Raw genomic sequence first — 18597 nt, 5'->3', positions numbered from 1 at the left:
GTACAAATGAGGTACATATAAAAAGCAGGAAACCAACAATCTGATTTATGATAAAACAATTTTTTTTAAAAAGCATTTAATTTAAGATGATATTCACTTGTTTTACTCCCAATTCGTGGCAGCAGCCTCTATTAATATTATGCCACTCAGGAGATGTGTCTTGATAGAACAGAGTGCATTACCCCTGTCCTGATTATGCAAATATATATTTTTACCTTTCTTGGCTTCCTCTTCTTCTAGTCTCTTCTTTTCATCTTCTATGACCTTCATCTTTGCATTGTATACCTCAGCTTGCGCATTCCACTGTGACCTGTTGTAGTTGAGACCATCAAACATGGGCGTAATTTCTTTGTGGAACCTGGAGAACTCCTGAGAAATGGGGAGGGGACCGGGGTAAGTATATGTTATTCATGCTGTGAGCTACTTAAGGTAATAGTTTTGGGATTTCTAACTTTGCTTGAATAATATTCAATGCTTCATACAGCAGCATAGGGACAACAGGAACATGTTAATTACTATTAACGTAGCCCGTGTGTGTATTTAGCACAAATCTTGTTCCGCATCCTCAGAAGTACTAAGGCACAATAACACCTCTGTCAAGCTCATAATGAGTTTGCATGACAAATTATTTGAACTCACAGGCCATTTTGTGGTCTGTGAGAGAGTGTAGAATTAAATCTGCATCTCTCTGAAAAAAATCAAATGACTCAAAAATTCAAACATTTACTGCAGCCGTTATGGGTATTTAGTGTTGATGGGCTTAAAACATGAGTCACACACACACACACACACACAAATAAGTAGAGCCTAGGAGAAAAGTTTTTTAACTTTAATTTAGTCATGTTTTACTTTTCTGTAAATAGATTCCTTGTAGAATCATATTGTAACACTCCTGTTATACTTTGAGTGTGCTTAGATTCAAACACGGACAGAGGAGCTGTTGCAGTTTCGGCCATAACATCTATCATGTTGCTATTTCCTTCAAAATAAAGAGATGGGGCGTAAAAAAACTGTTTATTACCTTGTACACAAATGAGCACACAAAGTCGATGAAACCACACTGCATCTTGGGCAGCTGTTCAGCACAGTTTCTGTCCATCATGGGCTAAGGGAGACAGAGGAGAGGTTTTTATGTGAAAAAACAAACAAAAAAAAGGCGTAAGCAGTCCCATAGACCCTATAAACACAACGCCAAAGTACACAAAATAAAAAGGTGCAGCTCTTACAATTGGCTGCTGGTCCAAAACAGTTCTCTCCAGATCACCCTGTTCCCAGAATTCAGCAGCGACCATCAGAGCCACCTAGAGAGAAAAGACGCGCACAGGGCAGCAAAACATTTAAAATATTCCACTCTAAAGCCAAGTCTTTTATCGTGTGAGGGTTATTGTCATTCCTCGCAAAACTAAAGCTGTTAGTCGTACATGAGTTTTCATGTCAACGGGACAGGATCTAATTTGCCATCAATAAATATGGAACTGTCACTGACTTTCTGTTAGCTTTTGACATAAAAGTAATAACACACACTCCAGACTACTGCCTCCTTGTACCACTGGAAACAAATCAAGGACAATTTCTGTATAATCTGGTTTTTTAAAAGGAAGCTGGTTTGAATCTGTTTGTTTAGCTGAACAACAGTCATTAGTATTGTTCCCTCCAGTTCTCACTTAGAACTTTTTTTTTTCTTTGTAGTTTCTTGTGGCGTTCCCTTCAAGGCCTCTCACCTTGCTCTGTACCTCCCAAGGCTTGGTGATGGCTGACAAGTCACAGCCTGTCATCATCATGGCCCTGAAGGTGAGAGACAGACAGTCAGGCAAAGGAAAATGACACTCTAGTGCTAGTTATGCTGATGACTTTCAAGGTCCTGCTGTGTTAGAACTTGTCTCACAAATCAGCTAGAAAGACTTTTCTCAACAGCCGCATTTCCTCTTAAATCAACTACGTACATGATAATTTCCTTTCTGACGGGGTTGTTGGAAATATAGGCAATAGCTTCCTTTTCCTCTGGCATTGGCTCGGTGGCATTCACAATATTTTGAAACATGGTTCTCTTCCTGCATGAAGACAAACAGATGACAGGGAATTAAAACAAATGAACAGACTATTCAACTTCATGTACATTTCTCAATTTTTCTCCTTTTTAGAAAGAATGTTTAACATATTTCTTTCTACCCATTTATTTTCATTTCACTATTTCCCAATAACAAGTAAACAGGAAATGGCATCATTTGACCTCCAACCAGCAACCTTCTGACTACGCCAGCTTTTCTAACCCAGCAGTACAACTGTTTTCCAAGCTATATGACTTGATAGTGGCGAACAACATGCAAGTTAGGTTACCCAGCCAGTGAGAGAATATGACTTGCAGTGACTTGACTTGTACTTTAAATGTTCAGACGAATTTATCTTTATATCAATGTGTTTTCGTTACACATTTTGATTCCTTCATTTGCCATGTCCTCGCATTCATTTCCTTATTACTGTGCCGATTTTTTACTTTTTTGCCATTCTACTCTCATTCCATGCCATCACTCTGGCATCATATGGGTTCTCAAGTCTTTTTCACAGAGCCTACTTGAAGTATAGGGCCAGATCTGTGGCAATGATGCAGACATCAAACAAGTGCTGCACAGTCTCAAACTGACGCTTCTGGAGGTTACAGAAGATGTTCAAGGTCTGCAGGAGAGGAGAGAGACCGGTGAGAAGAAGTGAGCCTTCTCACCAAGCACCATTTAAATATGTTACTTTATTTCATTTATTGACCAATAACGACTCATACCTCCTCTTCCATGAGGGTCTTGCTATACTCCAAATGGTGCCTCTCCATGATGGAGGACCCATGAAGTCTGCCCAGAGGAGATGCACTCCTGCAGAGAAAAAGAACAAACAAAAAAAACACCCGGAAATGATTGTGTGTTAGATCAGTTATGTTTGCTCAGTCATGTGAGAACATTCCCGTATTCACTCAAAGAGTTTCCACTTGCTTTGTTTGGTAGAGGTTGTTGGTCCCTCTGTGGTCGATATCATGGCAGAAAGCTGCAGCCACCATGGCAAAGGCATCGAGATCAGAGTAGTACTTCCTCAGCTTCCCTGTCTGTAGCAAAATAAATACTTAAAACGGGGCTTTGCACAATAGATGCACACATGTGCCAACATCTATGTAAGTATACGATTGGTCAGTAATCGAAAAGTTGTTACCTGCAGCAGGCAGAACATCGTGTGGCCTACATTGAAACCATGCCTCCAGTTGTGATAAGTAATGGCACGGTAACCCTTCCTCACTGTGTACATCCACCTGGTCAGTGTCTGAAAGGGAAAGGGTGGGTATTATTCAAAGAGAAGCATCAAGGATAATGTGACAAGGATGGAAACCGTTTCACTTTCTGCTTCTACAGCTACACTACACAGCACCATGTAAATTTATTGCTATTCAAGCACTACTTGCTTCAAGGATCACATCTACTTGTTTAGAGTGAAAGCGGTTTGTCTTTAATACAAAAGCTTCACAGGCAATGCTGTAAACATTCTGCATCCCCAAGGTTGATCTTTCCCACTTTTCTTGAAATATACACATTCAAAAAGAGAAAAAATATCAGTTCCTTAAGCTTTTTTTGATGGGTGGCATTTATAAATTAACAAAAATTGTTATTTAAAAAAAATAAATAAATAAAAGATTTACAATTCAAAACTTTTAAAACATACTTCAGATTACAAGAGTTAAAGAATAATGACATCAGGTCGCCCAATCATGTCTCAGAGCATTGGAGGAAAATGTCCCTTGTTAAAAGCCCCTTTGAGAACATCTTGTTGGAGCTGATTCATTAACCCGAGTGACAGACGAGGTGACTCACCTCTGCGGGAACTTTAAACTTTTCGATAACTCCGAGCTCAAAGAACATGCGAATGCCTGCTTTGATGAGACCGAACTCTGAAACGGGGAAGTCACTGAAGGCGAATGAATACAGATTCTCACCATCAACGTTGTCTGCTGTGGGGCAGTTTGTCCTCTGAAGAAAAACGCACAACACAGTTTAGACAGAGGCATAAAGAAATTATTGACTGCTTAGAAAGTACAAATTACAATGTAAGAATCACCGCTTTGCACACACATTTTTTTTATTTATCAAAGTAATAATATAACAACTGTATGTAAGTTATTCTTTTCCTCTGCTCATCAATTTAAAAAAGTGGGTTTTGTGATGCAGTATACACACCAAGAGTTTGTACATCTGTTTCTGGTCACAGTCTTCCGGCTCTGCATCAAACTTCTCCTTGGTGTTCTGGTTGTAAAAGAAAGAAAGAACACTCATTTCAAATGACATTTACATTCTATCCATCAACATGCTGTGGCCCTGTTGTTCAATTTATAGCACGTATCTTTTTGTCATTAATTCTTCAGACAAGTGCTCTTGTGTCATCTTTTGAAATGTTAGTCATGTGATTATATGATCCACCTGACCTTCCATTAGTCCCCTAACGCCACAGACGGAAAACTGCTTTTCAAAAAGCTATTTACAGAGCGCCACTTTAAATTGCTGCCTTTAATTGCCTCTTAAGCAAATGTGGAGAGATCAAAGGTGTGTTTATGGAGACAAGAATGTGGAAGAAGGTTTTCTGACCAGAATGGACTGCATCTCATCTGTGGTGCATTTGGTCTGGTACATGAGCATCTCCTGGGCGATGTCTTTCCTCCACTCCATACGGTTCAGCCTGTCATAGGTATCGCAGTTCAGCACCGACCAGCCCAGGAACTGTGTCAGGGCCTGGGACAAACAAGACAAAAGTGAAACAGAGTAACAGAAATATGCTACTCTTGAAGCTTGTTGAGAGGAGTGAGGCTACTCACAGACTGACAGCAGCACAGTACTCTAAAAACAACATGCTGTATGATGGTGACAGGAATCGAGAAAGAATGCGAACCTCAGTGATCTGCTCATCGTGTTCGTCAAATGGTTTGCCGTCTTTCCTGTTGAAGAACGTGGCGATGCCAACAATTTCCTCCTTCTTGTTGACGATCGGCAGCGACAAGACGTTTTTGATGACAAAACCTGTTTCATCCACAGGCTCTTTCTGTAAAGCACAGAGAAGTGCATCAGAGCAGGGCTCTGTTTTTCTGCTTTTCTTTAACACGATCCTCGGCATAACTCATTGTGTATAGAAGAGATACTGATGTGTGCTTCATGAGCCCAAGCAAACCTGGAAAGTGAAGTAGTCATCTGCAGCCACGTTCATCATGTTGCAGATCTGCAGGCCGTCACAGGAAAACATTTATTTAAGGTCATTTCAAACATATCAAACATTTTGTCATCACTGAACAAATCCTTGTGCAGATTTAATTCATATTTGTCTTGTGAAATACAGCATCTATTTGCTAAATTTATTTAATCTATTTCATTTATTTCTTCTGTTTTAAGTTTGGTAAGATTGGTTCTGTTGTTGTATTTTGCACATAATGTGACCAAGTCAAAATCCAAGTCAAGTCAAAATTTTCTTGGACCAAAAACTAATTGCAGATGGTTTCGCAGATGTTATTAGTCATCGACAAGTCAACAAGTCGATGGAATAGATAGAGAGCGCCTCTGCTTACGTTCCTTTATATTGGTGTATTTCTGACTACAAACTGGAGCACTTACAAATCCATTCTCTGCGACATAGGTTGGCAGTCCGCTAACCAAAGCCCAGTGATCTGTAGGTGGACCACTGAAAAACATGACAGAAAGAAACAGAGAAGTTTGAGCTCGGCTGAAAACCATTTGAAACTGTGCTGACTCTTCTGCCTCATGCCTGCATTATTGGAAGTAGATCAATGGGTAGTTATCGCGGGGATGGTTTGTGTAAGTTTAAACTGGATGCGACCATTTTTGCCAATAGACACAATTAGTTTGCATGCTACATTTTGAAATGTGGTGTTTGGAATTAGAGTGCGTTCGTAGTATGTAGCCAGTGCTGCTCACGGTATGACTTTGATTTCTTCTTTGCCTTCCAGGAGGTAGTCAATGATCTTGTAAAAGATGATTTCCTGCGTAAAAAGCAAAAGGCAGCTAGAAACCGCTTCTCATCTTCCATCTGGTCAATAAAAAAAAAAAAAACCCTAAGAAAGCTAGAGATAAAGTCTCATGTGTGGGAAAAGGTGATTTGTTTAGGAGGAAAATGGGTTTGTCACCCTGCCATCGGGTGTTTTTGGTCCTTTGTAGGGTTCCACATCTCCAAGTTTCACAGGCCACTCATCGTAAAATTCCTGAAGAAAAACAAACAAACAAATAAACAAATTAAATAAAAGACGAAGCTTTTCAAGCTTGTAGCCCCAAACCAAATGTATTTCTGAAAACCAACCTTCTCTTTGGTCATGTCCAACAGACCCACTGAGTATCGTTCGCAATTCAGATAGATCCTTACGGTGTAGAGGGCTTTGTGGAACTGTCTCTCAATGTCTGTCAACTCCTCAAACACTTTACTGGCTGCCCAGAGCAGCACCTGGCACCAAAGAAACAAGAAAAACAAATAAAAAAAAGGAAGGCAGGAAATACATGCTGTGAGATGCTTTTTATATATTTCAAGAATAACATGAGCCTTCTTATCTCCAGGCAACTAGCAGGGGACACTGTGATCATCGGGGTTGACAGAGAGGAAGGACTATGTGACACATCCAGTCTCCCTTGTCCATCTCTGTCCCCTGATTTTCTGACTGAAAGCATACATTTTATGTGAAAAATTCTAGTATCTGAGCTTACCTGACTCCTCCTGGACTCCACATTGAACATGTAGGATGTATAATGCTGCAGGGTGATGACTTGAGCAAACGTCATGTACTTGTGAAAGAGCTGTAAACCAAAACACAGTTTTTTTTTTTTAAACACAGCAAGGAAAGACATCTAAAAAACATGAAATCAATTTTCATTCAAGCATAGATATGTGGGTTCATAGTAAGTGAACTGCACAGCATTAATTTGATGGGACACTGAGCATCCAACCTCTGTCACATGCATAATATGTTGAAATGTAGATTTAAAAATTCAGTAAATGTTGACTTCAAACCAAACTGTCCTTTTGAGCCAAGTCGTGGAACTCTATACAGACTCCACTTATGCTATACATAGATTTACATAAACATACGATACATTTAATGGGTCTTTGCCCACAACCGTTGGGATTACCATGCCCTTTGATGCAAGATTAAGATAACAATTGTGTTCTCCTTAACAGCTGAAATTCAAATGTTTTTTAGATGCAACATTGACACACAAAAGAAATATAACTATTATAATATAGCCAGACATTTTATAGCATCTAAGCTGTTAAAGCCACCGCCAGCCTTCTCCTTGGATCTCTTAAGTGAGAATCAACTTCAGTAGTCCTATAAAAACATTATCTCCATCTGACCCACTTTAATCTTGATGGAATTGTTCCCTTAGTGTGAGTTTATGGCTTCAGAGGCAGTAGTGAATGTGCTCTGACACAGACCACAGAGATAACGTTTTTTCTGGTTAAAGCATTTGGTCTTTTTTATTTCCAGGCTGATTGGCCAAAGCCAGATAGGTTTAATTGGCTCCCTGTAACATCATAGGAGGGAGTGTTTTACACGTTACTGGCAGGATGTAATGACCCAGGTGATCTCTATTCTGCAGAACATTTCAAAAGTCTGAGTAGAGGCTTTTTAAACTGGCAGCCAAGTAATAAAGCACAGGATGAGCAGAATTCCCACAAAATGCAATTCATGTTGTGCTAATGCAGTTAATGTTCTTCCATCTCCAATTGTCAGACAAGCCTATCAAGGACAGCAGAGTGTACACAACACAGCAGTGTTTTTCTCCACCTCACTCTGAAGGCCATGGCGGATAAGCTTGAAAGTTCTTTAAGAGTTTAAGCATCTATTCTTACCTTTTCATCCTCTGCAGTGAATGAATCCGCTCCTATTTTGTTGAGTGCCATGACAACTCCAAGACACTCTTTATCAGCTACCATAGGGAAAGTGAGCATGCACTTGGTTTTGTATCCAGTTTGTTTGTCCACAAAGTCAGAGAACTTTGGATTCTGGATCAAACGAAAAACAAACAAACACTTGTATTAGGTCTGGGTGATTCCAAAACTGAAAGATAGAACCATTAAAACAGCAACACAACACTCGCACTGGTCATCTTTTTTCATCAGCTTGGCCTAATAATCTATTCTTCTGCTCATTAATCAGCTACCAAATCTAATCTCATCTATTTTATTCTCAAATTAATGGTTTTGAATGAACAGTTGTAGATCAGCAATAAGTTTTCATTTATTGCCATTCATTTAATTATAATAAAGACCATGATGTTTAATACCAGCCATTTTATGTCAGAGTCATTACTTTAGTTTCCTGTAGTAATTCAATTTACTTAATTTAAAATAACTGGAACCTCATTATGTAACAGGCTATAAATAGCAAAAATAAACTCCATCTTCATCAAGTGCACTGTGAACATTAACTAGTGTGGCTCCGCTTTACTTTATTCATCCATAACATATATGGGCCTTTGTTTTGCACATTAAGAAGCAAATCACATAATGTAGTCTAATATGTAGTAGCCTACAGACCTGCCTGTGTCCGTCCAACAATATGTTTCATTCACAGGCAGCTTATTTTACAGGATTCTTCTCCCCCCCCCCCTTTTAAAACAAAAATCATTCCTTGTTTTTTCTTTTCCCTCCCCAACGCCCACTGGAGATCATTTTCACACGCTACAATTCAAGAAGGAGCGGAAACTTCAAACCCTCTCACCTTTGAGACATCTGCGACATTCTGTGGCTTTTTTGAGGTCGCTGTGTGACCAACAACACCCATGTCAGTAGGGAACACAATTTCACTCTGCGGGTTGACCAGGTTGGCTTCATATTTGGATGTTGGAGTAATATCAAAGAGGCAAGTGGTGAGCTCAGGTATGCCATTTCTTGAGCGGCAGATATAATAGCTGATCCTGTCGGCCTGTATGAGCAGGGCAACTCTCTGCAACACTTTGTGAAGGCTCTTCTCCATGGTTGCCGACTTCTGCAACTCCTGCACCAGCTCGAAGATGAGGGCGGCCTCTTGCACAGAGTTAACATCCTTGAACGATGCGGTGTCTTTGATGTCGACAGTTCCAGAGAAGGCGGCGGTTAGAGCTTCCGCGCGCAGCTTCTTATCGAAGTATTCTTTGGCGAACTGCGGGTTGTTCTCCAGGTATTTCTCCACGCTATCCTTGTCTGCCATTTTGAACTCAAACTGTGTCCTCTTTTTATGAAATTCACCAAAGCATCACCTGCACGGAAATGTTAAAAAGGAGATATGAGCTCTGTCCTGGCCTTCAGGTTCGGATGGTTCAGTAGTGTCCGTTTGAGCTGATGTGCATTCTTCTCTGCGGACACATCCTGTGTCCACCGACTGACAGAATAGGGCAGAGCGCAGCTTAGAGGCTGAAAGGATCAAAGTGGCCGCTAATTAACGTGACGTCATGACATTAAAACCCCTGCTTTAAGCATCCTTAACCCGCAAATCCCAGCGATGATCATTATACATGGGGCAATCCTACCGGGCTGAGGGAGAGTGAGATGTTGGCAGGTCTGATGCCTGGCAGCACAGTTGAGCTACATCCTGGCAGGATATTATCAGCACAGTAGTGACTTAAAGAGGTAAAGAAGTTGAGACTGCACAGAAGTAACAATGTTGAAACTATATTTCATGGGTTAAGATGGTTAGAATTTAAGTCCACTTTCAGGGACAGGATGCATTTGTCAAACCACTGGCTTGCTCCATGGAATCTGTAGAGGCTTTTGTGCCTTGTTACAGCATGGAAAGATTACGTGCAAACAGGCCCCTGGATACACGCAAAGCACAAGATGTTGAGGCTTTCTGTTGTTTTCTTGTTATTTTGAGTAATTTTGAACTTTTTTATTTATTCTAAGTCTGTTTTAAGTTGCTTTATGTAGCTTTATGCCTCCTTTTGGAGAACCTCTGAATATTCTTTAGTTTTTCTTTTGCATTATAAGTCTCTTTTTCATTGCTTTGTGCCTCACTGTGGTGGTTTGATTGATGAACTAATACTAAAACCCAGGAGCTCCTTGACCCTAGGCCCCGAATAAAGCTTCAGTGTGGTACAGTATACCTCGAATACAAACTCAGCCAAAAAGTTCATTCTTGCTTAAATGTTTTCCCATTGTATTACTTTAGGCACATTTCAAATGTCATTTTTAAATATAAAAGGCAAAAAAAAAAGAAAGAAAATTAGCTGTCATTACAATGCTATTTCATAAGATCAGACTGCTTTTTCAAAGCCAATTACTGGACTCAAACTAGCAATCTATAACAGCTCCTGGCTGATGCACCATCCCTTGTTTAAGCAATTATAGCATTCCAGACATAGGAGCTTTCCTCGCCTCAAATAACCTCCTCACCAACACTGCAATGACTACTGCCAATGTTGCTACAGCGAAGGAAGTACCTAAGTGCTGTCATTCAACGGAAGTGATAGCTTACAGAACCATAATGACACCCTAAAAGCTCTCATTATGAAAGCAGTCCACTTGTGTGTTAATGAAATCATAACAGAGTATAAGACCTTGTACTGGAAACAAGCCAGTTATTGGGTTTGTGGGTGTCTGACTGCAAGGTTCTAAAAAAAGATGGCTGGACATTCTTAACTTGGATGCACTTTCTTGTAAGCTGCTGGCAGACCGGCAGGAGTGGCTGTAATATCAGCTTCAATGGTTTTATTTCACATGTTGACTTCAAGCTTTTCTCTTTCTGTGACCGCAAACAAACTCTGGCTGGTTGATGAAATATTAAACATACTGCCTAACTTTTCCAAGAATTCTACTAAGAATTCTACAAAGTTTCTACATTTTCAGTTCTTGTTGATGTAAAACAGGGGCTTAATTCTACATTACAATGAAGAATTAATGCAAAAAAAAAAATAACAAGCATGCCTTATAGTCATACAGACTTGAAAATGTAAAATTTATGCATCCTCATGCAGGAAAAAAAAACTCTCAAAAAACCCAAAACCAAGCACGTATTATTTTAGACAACACCTCAGAAAAATAGACCATAAACGTACTCTGGGTGGAATTATGATGGTTACCAGAAATGTTGTAAAATACTTTTATTAGTTTTGACCAGGAGTGTTCTTCAATTCCTGTGTGTGTTCCAAGACATTTCACTAGAATCGCCTTATTGTTCACCCGATGCAATATTGTCATAAGGAGGACAATCCCGTCTCAGAGTGATGCAGAAAAAAATAGTCATACTTTTGTTCCTCTCAGGTTGGACTACTACAATTCCTTCATATCAGGCTGTGCTAAAAAGTCCCCTGAAAAGCTTACCAGCTGATCCAAAATGCTGCAACAGGAGTTAAATTAGAAGAAAGATAAATCTCCAATTTTAGCTTCTCTTCATTTCCTCCCTGTTGAATTCTGAATCGGATGTAAAAAAAAAAACTTCCCCTAACATCTAATGCCCTGAATGACAAAGCTTCATTTCATTTTAAAGACTTCAGAGTTCCATTTTTCCCCCAACACAGCACTTTGCTTTCAGTCTGTAGGCGACGTACTTGTGGTTTCTTGAGGTTCCAAAAGTAGAATGTGAGGCAGAGCCTTCAGCTATCAGGCCCCTTTTCTTGTGGAGACAGCTTCTAGTATTGTTTCAGGTGGCTGGCACCCTCTCTATGTTCAAGATTAGCCTTGACATTTTCATGTCTGAAAATACTTACAGGGGTTGGCTTGGGTGCTCCTGAGCCATACCTTTAGTTGTGCTATCACAAGCCTATGCTGCTGAGAGACCTCCTGTAATGCACTGAGCCCTTCTCCTCACTCTATTGTCTTCCATCTTCATGTAGTCGTGCTTCACTGGTGTCATTTACTCTGTGTCTCCTTTTTTTGGAGTTTTTGTGATTGTTTGTGTTTCTGTTTTGTCCTCTCAGCGCCTACCAGTCGAGCCAGATGGCCGTTCTGAGACTCCTTAAAAGGGCGTTGTTGTTGTTTTTTTTCTCTCCTGAATTGCCCAGTTAATGCTCAGGGCTGGGGAATGAATAGAAATGAAGTTTCAATGCAATCCTTGGGTTTCTTTAACAGGGCTACCTTTTCTGAACTGGTATTACATAAATACAACTAGAATAAACTGGATTGAATTGAATCAAATTGGACTGAATTGGATGTCTGTAATGACATGACAATTTTTTTTTTTTTTTTGTATAGTGCCTCGAGATGACCTCTGCTGTGAATTGGTGCAATGTGAATCAAAATTAATTTGAATAAATCTAATGAGACTGCCTTGCAAATGATCCTACTTTTGGAAGCTTTTTGACATCTTGTTTGTATTCTAGGCCAAAGGTACAGTCGTGGCGGTGTTGGACTGGATTATTTCATATTTGGCATAACCAGTACATGTACTTTTCCCATGTGGTGCCATATCCCTTCACAAAGTTTTACATTTCAGCTAATAAAAGGGCTGATTTGAGGTATTTTACTCAAATCCATATATTTATGGGAGATTTTGAGTAACTCAAGTTTCATGTCAACAATCAGGAAGTCTGTTGCTGCCAAAAAACTGTTCAAAATGTACACACAAACCTGGCAGTGAAGCATATACATTTTTTCCCCCCTGTTTTCAAGATTGTGAAATGTTGCACTACCTTCGGTCAAACTCCAGCTGCTATTATTTATGCTAAAGAGTGAAAGTGCTGTTTTTTTCATGAGAATGTTTTTACTGCTTATGCAAGCTGCAGATGTTTGGCTCCGCTGTGCTCCCCTAGCCCACAGAGGAGTGGTTAAATGATCTCATTGCAAAATAACAGCATCAATTTATAAAACGTCTGCCACAAGTAGATTTAAGTCAGATGAAAAACAGATCTAAACTGGGGAGCTGGGTTGCTCATACCAACGCGCATTTTACCCGTAACACTGAAACAAGCTGTTTGACTACAAAATAACACATCTTTGAATAGTTCTTCAATAGATTATGTTACACCAGAAGAGAGTGGACTCTGCCCTTCTTTTATGCAAACACAGTGCTGTGAGATAAAGCAGCAACTGATCACATTACACTGATGATGGTGAGAAGTATGCATGATTACTGCTACATTTCTTCACTAAGAAATTTTAGCTATAAAACCTTTAGCTATAAAACACATACACAAAATCCTTTCACATATTTCTATGAAGTGTAGCTTTGTTTGAGGCAACTTTTTGAAGTAACATCTTTTAAACACTCAAAACTTCTTTGAAAAGTCACAAAACCCTGAAGACAACAGATACAACCGCCCACCTTATTTCCAAGGTGCATAACTTTGTATCTATATACCACTGAGCATGACATTCACACATTTTATAGCTTATTATCTATGGTCCACTTGGCCTTGCTGATGGTTGCTTTCATAAGACTAAGAAAACGTAAGCAGGAACAGTGAAACCAACTTCTGGGAGAATTCAACGAGGTGGTCAACCAAATGTGCAGGACACACAAATCAATAGGATTTGAACCTTTAGTTATGTAAATGTTTATCCAACGCAGGGGAGGCTAACTGTGGGGAGAACAGGGGAGTTTCAGGTCCCCTGAAGTTATGCAATACCAGCCAGCTGTATATAAAGCCAGACCCACTCAAAACTGAGGATCTTTGTGAGCTTGCCACTTCTTTTTGTAACAAGGTATGCATTGATAATGGATTATGTTTTTGCTATTGTATTTTAAGCTCAACTTTTAAAGTGATTTACTTTTTCGTCAAAGATGTAATTTGACTCACATATTACTAGATGAAAAATGCTGTGGAGATACTTTATGAATCACATTCAACTTTACTTGACTTGAGACTTGAAAGGAAATCAACAAACAATGTGGCTGACAATTTGGTTTGTCTTTTCTCTGTTTTTCCTCTTTTTTTCTTCGTCTCAAACTTCACTGAACCGCTTTCCTTCTCTTTATCCTTTCTTTCTTTTTTTCTGTCCCCTGAGGTAGAATGCTGCGGTACTTTGTGGCCCTATGTCTCCTGGCATTGTCCTTGGCACAGGACTGTCAAGTTCAAAATTTCCAGGTCAAGCAGGACTTTGACAGAACCAGGGTGAGTTGACAATATTAAGAGATTGATTGACTTCTATTTAATTGTACTTGCTATCGTCCAAGTTCTGTGGCTGGGAATAGATCTCTTGTGTTTCAAAGAACTTTAAGTAATATAAATTTAATTATTGGATTTAATATGTATCTTTTTACTTTAATGTTTAATCAGAGAACATTGAGATGGAAGCTTACACATGAATTTTTTTCAACCATAGTATGCAGGGACCTGGTATGCTGTTGGAAAGAAGGACCCAGAGGGTTTGTTCTTACTTGACAACGTTGTGGCCCAGTATACTGTCGATGACGATGGCAAAATGACAGCCAATGCTAAGGGCAGGGTAGTCATCCTCAAGTAGGTTCCTTTCGGTTCAGAGGAGACTTTAGAGGCTCACCTTTCCTGCGCTTTGTTTTTACAAAATACCTCGAGGCTAGTTTGTCTCACATCTTTTCACGTCTTTCTCTTTGACATAGCAACTGGGAAATGTGCGCCCACATGTTTGCCACCTTTGAGGACTCTGATAACCCTGCAAAGTTTAGGATGAAGTACTGGGGAGCTGCTTCATACCTCCAGACTGGAAGTAAGCAGGACTTAAGTTCACTTTCTCAACAGAATTTGCTGCTTTCAGACATTAAAATCATTTTATTGCAAATTTATGCAAATTTTAACAGATACCTCAATTGCAATGTAAGGGAAGAAACAGCCACATCAGTAGTTCCAGCATGTATAGTAATAATACATTTTTTGAGGGGGCTCACGCTTTGCATCTCCATGACTATATTCAAATCACATCTACAGGTTTAATAAGTTGTCCACAAATTGATGGTGGTTTAGTCAAACAACTAACCTCTCCCCCTCCGTTCCTGCTCTCAGATGATGATCACTGGGTTATCGACACCGACTACGACAACTACGCCATCCACTACTCCTGCAGACTACAAGACTCAGATGGCACATGCTTGGACAGCTACTCTTTTGTGTTCTCCCGTCACCCGACTGGCCTGAGGCCAGAAGACCAAGTCATCATCACGCAGAAGAAGATGGATCTTTGTCTACTGGGCAAATACAGACGGGTTACACACAACGGTTAGTTGATTTCCACTAAATGCTGATTGAAACAGGACTATTTATCAGTGGGTGTCACTTAGAAAGATGAAAGAGCAAGTCAATGATTGACTAATGTTCAGTAAATCCTTGTAATCCTTGTTTAACTTTATTCACTGAAGAGATGCACATTGTTCAGAAAGACCCCAAACAAGTATAAAAATCTCATTAGCACATTAGTGCTGGTTAAATGAAGACTATAAGCAATGTTTTTAAGTCAATGTAATATCAGCTAACCTATGACGGCATGTTGTTGTCAGACTGTATTTTGCAATAAGCTAAATGTATCTTTTCCTTGCATTGCAGGCTTCTGCGACGCCAGTGAATCTTTTTACCAACAGTGAAACTTGACATCCCCACCCTTAGGACTGTGATCCCTGGTCTCAGACTGAATCCCACCTCTGGCCTATCCCCACTGCCTCTGTTTATGTTGTCTTGAGAGAGAAAGTAGACCATTTTTGTTTAAAAACAACAACAAAACAAAACAAAAAATTGCTAACTATGAACAGTCACATTCAAATACCAGGATGTTACTTGTCAATTGTTACTGCCCCAATTTTCCCTATCAGTGTTATCCTCGGCATCTGTTTGTACGTTTTGTTTTTCATTAAATGGAACAGCCCTCCATTTGGAAACCTGCATTATTATGGACCTTTTCTGATTCCAGTAAGAAAAAAACAACATCAGACAAATCAACTCAACAAAGAACGACATATGGTACAATGTCTGTCAAAAAACAATAGCTGTAAGAAATCCTAAAATTTTTGCTGCTCTGAATTTGAAGAGTTAGGTTAGAAAAGAAAACGAGGTTCCAATCTTAGTGATTTGCTTTTATACTGAAGGACATGCAGCATCTTGTAGCACATAAGTACATATTGTTGATAATCTTAATATATATATATATATATATATACACACCTTAGGTACTAGACATAGGCATATGGTAGTAGTTCTGTTGTTTCTTAATTGTATGATGTATACTTTTTATTCCCTTTTTGAAATAAAACATTCAAATCACGCTGGATCATCAGTTGTTGATTGCACTTTAGGTATTTAGCTACATTCTTCAAAAGGAAATAATAAACTCATGGCTTCTTAACTCAAGCAGTAGAAATACATCAAAATCCAAGTGTATAAGCAGCAACAAGGATATGCGATTATCTTCTAGCAACACCTACCAATATGGCTCGTGAGAAATGAGTACAACACAAATGTGGTAGCAACTCTTGTATATCATTGGGTTTGGTTCGACCTGTGTACCACAGTGTATCATCCCCTCTGGGGTTCCAAGAAGACCAGTTTCTGGATCTTTGGGAGAGGAGTGTAGGCTCTTCTTGTCTGATACAGGAACCTTTCTACTACGAAGCAATGCTGTTGTAATAGATGCAGTATGTGGTTTAGCTTTGTCTTGCTTTAATATGGAAGACCTTCCCTGAAAAAGATGGTTATGAACATATGTTGCACTAAAACTTGCCTATACCTCTGAGCACAGATTTTGTTAGCAGTTCCATTGGCACTGATGCACGGCAGTATCATCAACTATGCAGGTTTTTGAACAGAGTGTTGATTAAAAAAAAAAAAAAACTGATGGTTTCTCTCCTTTTTAATCCAGAGGACACGATGTGCATGATTTCAGGAAAAGAATTTCATATCTTGATTTATCTGACAATTTTAGATTTTAAATAAGCTTTGGATGGAGCGAATCCCAGCTGCGATTGGGCAATAGGTACCCAATGCACCCGGAGAGAACCCATGCATGTACGGGGAGAACATGCAGACTACACACAGAAAGGCCCCACCCGGGATTCTGACTGTTTTCTATGATCTATTGTGAATAAGGAATAGGTTTATGGGACTTTCAAATCCTTGCAGTCTTTTGAGCATTCTATGGGTGGGTTCCAGTGAGAGATGCCCTTCCTCACCAGACATCTGTGCTTAATTCTTGGCAGCAGCTCTTCCCATGTGGCCAACTGAAATGCAGTCACCGACATGTTTTCAGTTGTTTTAATTTTTTTTTTTTTTAACAATCTTAGATGTCTGAAAGCTTGTGATGAGCAGTTTGTTGACCTTAAGGCCTCATTCATCTATTCTTTTAAATTTAAACTGACAGAGACAACCATGCTAAACTCCATGATTGTTAGAAGCGGTCAGATGGAAATTTTAAACGTTGGATCGAGCAACATAAAATGTGCCAACAGCTTTTGGAAGTATGTCATCAAACTATCATTGTACCTAAAAAGTTTATCTGATCGGCTTCTATGACGCTCTCCTTTGTCAAGTGCCTATAACTGCTCTAAGATTCCACTCAAATGATAAAACACCCGAATGTCTGCTGGACAGATTTAGTAATTGTGACAAAATGTGTGACAAAAAGTACACACACAAAAAAAAAAAAAGACTGTTGCGCTTAAGGGAGATTTGGGTCTTTATTGCACATTTTTGTACAGTACACAGCACAGCAAAACAATTTTGGAGCACATGATTGAATATAAAATAAGGTACATGTAAAGATAACAAATGCTGCTCAAAATAATTCCCAGAGTGGCACTCTTTAAGTACACAGCCCAAGATAAAACAACTACCTAAAGGGTCAGATGGACAGCAGTGCCTGTTTCTCTTAAATCTATCTAGTCACATTGCCAAGACAGCAGGAATAAAGACACCTTAACCCTTTTCTCCGACGAAGGAGACCTTCAGTAATCCCTACTGTAAATAGTTCAGTACAAGGAATTAACGCATGCAATCTCATTCCAGCCTTACGGGGCTGCAGGCTAGAAAAGTCACGGTGGACATGAACGGGAAGAATGCACAGACAACTTGCCACATGTGACTATAGTTAAGCTCCCCACTGCTGTACGTGTGCGGTCTGGTAAGGTTCGGCGAATAAAACTAAGAAAGATCTTCGTCATGGTTACAGTCGCATGGTTCAGTGAGGTTTATCCAACTGTGTGCAACACACTCGACAGAGTAACACTACTGTAATAGAAAACAGGTGGTGCTATAGTTTGACGGTTGTCGACAATTAGGAGTGCCTTTTAATATTGTTGGAAAAAAAACAACAACAACTGGAGCGTAGAAATATTTTCCCCATTTTGTTCTTCACAACACTGCAAGAAATCACAAATGATCACTGCTGCTGTTTTTCTATGGTACAATTCAAATATGCCATGTACAATACACACACTGAGAAAAATGTTACAGTGTCACAGAAGGGGAGGTTACTGAAACCAGGAGTGGAGAATTTCTGCATTTACAAGCAGTTTGAATCTCTGGAGCCTTCTGTATTATGGAGGTTTCATACAGAATACAACAGGGTATATCCCATGTTTATATAGAAAAAAATCCACAATAAATGCATAAAAATTGTACAGAAATAAGCAATTTTCTAAAAGATAATAAAACTTTGATCATAAAAAGATAGTAGCTCACTCGAAAAACCCAAGAATAA

General features: G+C 39.4%; 2 protein-coding genes across 2 annotated transcripts in view; one reads left to right on the top strand and one right to left on the bottom strand.

The window, feature by feature from the left end:
* The window catches only part of pde6c (phosphodiesterase 6C, cGMP-specific, cone, alpha prime), a 30584-nt gene that overhangs the window by 805 nt on the left and 11182 nt on the right, over positions 1-18597 (bottom strand). The window contains exons 11-30 of the mRNA XM_075457715.1: positions 7876-8028; positions 6729-6818; positions 6331-6471; positions 6161-6235; positions 5952-6016; positions 5631-5697; positions 5194-5241; positions 4918-5067; positions 4617-4760; positions 4212-4277; positions 3849-4004; positions 3196-3303; positions 2982-3091; positions 2777-2864; positions 2573-2673; positions 1944-2051; positions 1722-1785; positions 1227-1301; positions 1022-1105; positions 216-369 (exon numbers count right to left, since the gene is read on the bottom strand). Of these exons, the coding sequence (XP_075313830.1) occupies positions 216-369; positions 1022-1105; positions 1227-1301; positions 1722-1785; positions 1944-2051; positions 2573-2673; positions 2777-2864; positions 2982-3091; positions 3196-3303; positions 3849-4004; positions 4212-4277; positions 4617-4760; positions 4918-5067; positions 5194-5241; positions 5631-5697; positions 5952-6016; positions 6161-6235; positions 6331-6471; positions 6729-6818; positions 7876-8028 (2047 nt within the window). The remainder of the gene's footprint in view (positions 1-215; positions 370-1021; positions 1106-1226; positions 1302-1721; positions 1786-1943; positions 2052-2572; positions 2674-2776; positions 2865-2981; positions 3092-3195; positions 3304-3848; positions 4005-4211; positions 4278-4616; positions 4761-4917; positions 5068-5193; positions 5242-5630; positions 5698-5951; positions 6017-6160; positions 6236-6330; positions 6472-6728; positions 6819-7875; positions 8029-18597) is intronic.
* rbp4 (retinol binding protein 4, plasma) lies at positions 13585-15814 on the top strand. Its single transcript, XM_075456983.1, has 6 exons — positions 13585-13641; positions 13949-14051; positions 14263-14399; positions 14519-14625; positions 14919-15131; positions 15456-15814. Exons 2-6 carry the CDS (start codon positions 13950-13952, stop codon positions 15491-15493), a joined length of 597 nt encoding a protein of 198 aa, XP_075313098.1. The 5' UTR covers positions 13585-13641; position 13949; the 3' UTR covers positions 15494-15814.

This window comes from Odontesthes bonariensis, chromosome 23 (genome assembly GCF_027942865.1).
Source record: "Odontesthes bonariensis isolate fOdoBon6 chromosome 23, fOdoBon6.hap1, whole genome shotgun sequence".
NCBI classification, from domain to species: domain Eukaryota; kingdom Metazoa; phylum Chordata; class Actinopteri; order Atheriniformes; family Atherinopsidae; genus Odontesthes; species Odontesthes bonariensis.
This window is presented reverse-complemented; position numbering and strand designations above follow the sequence as displayed.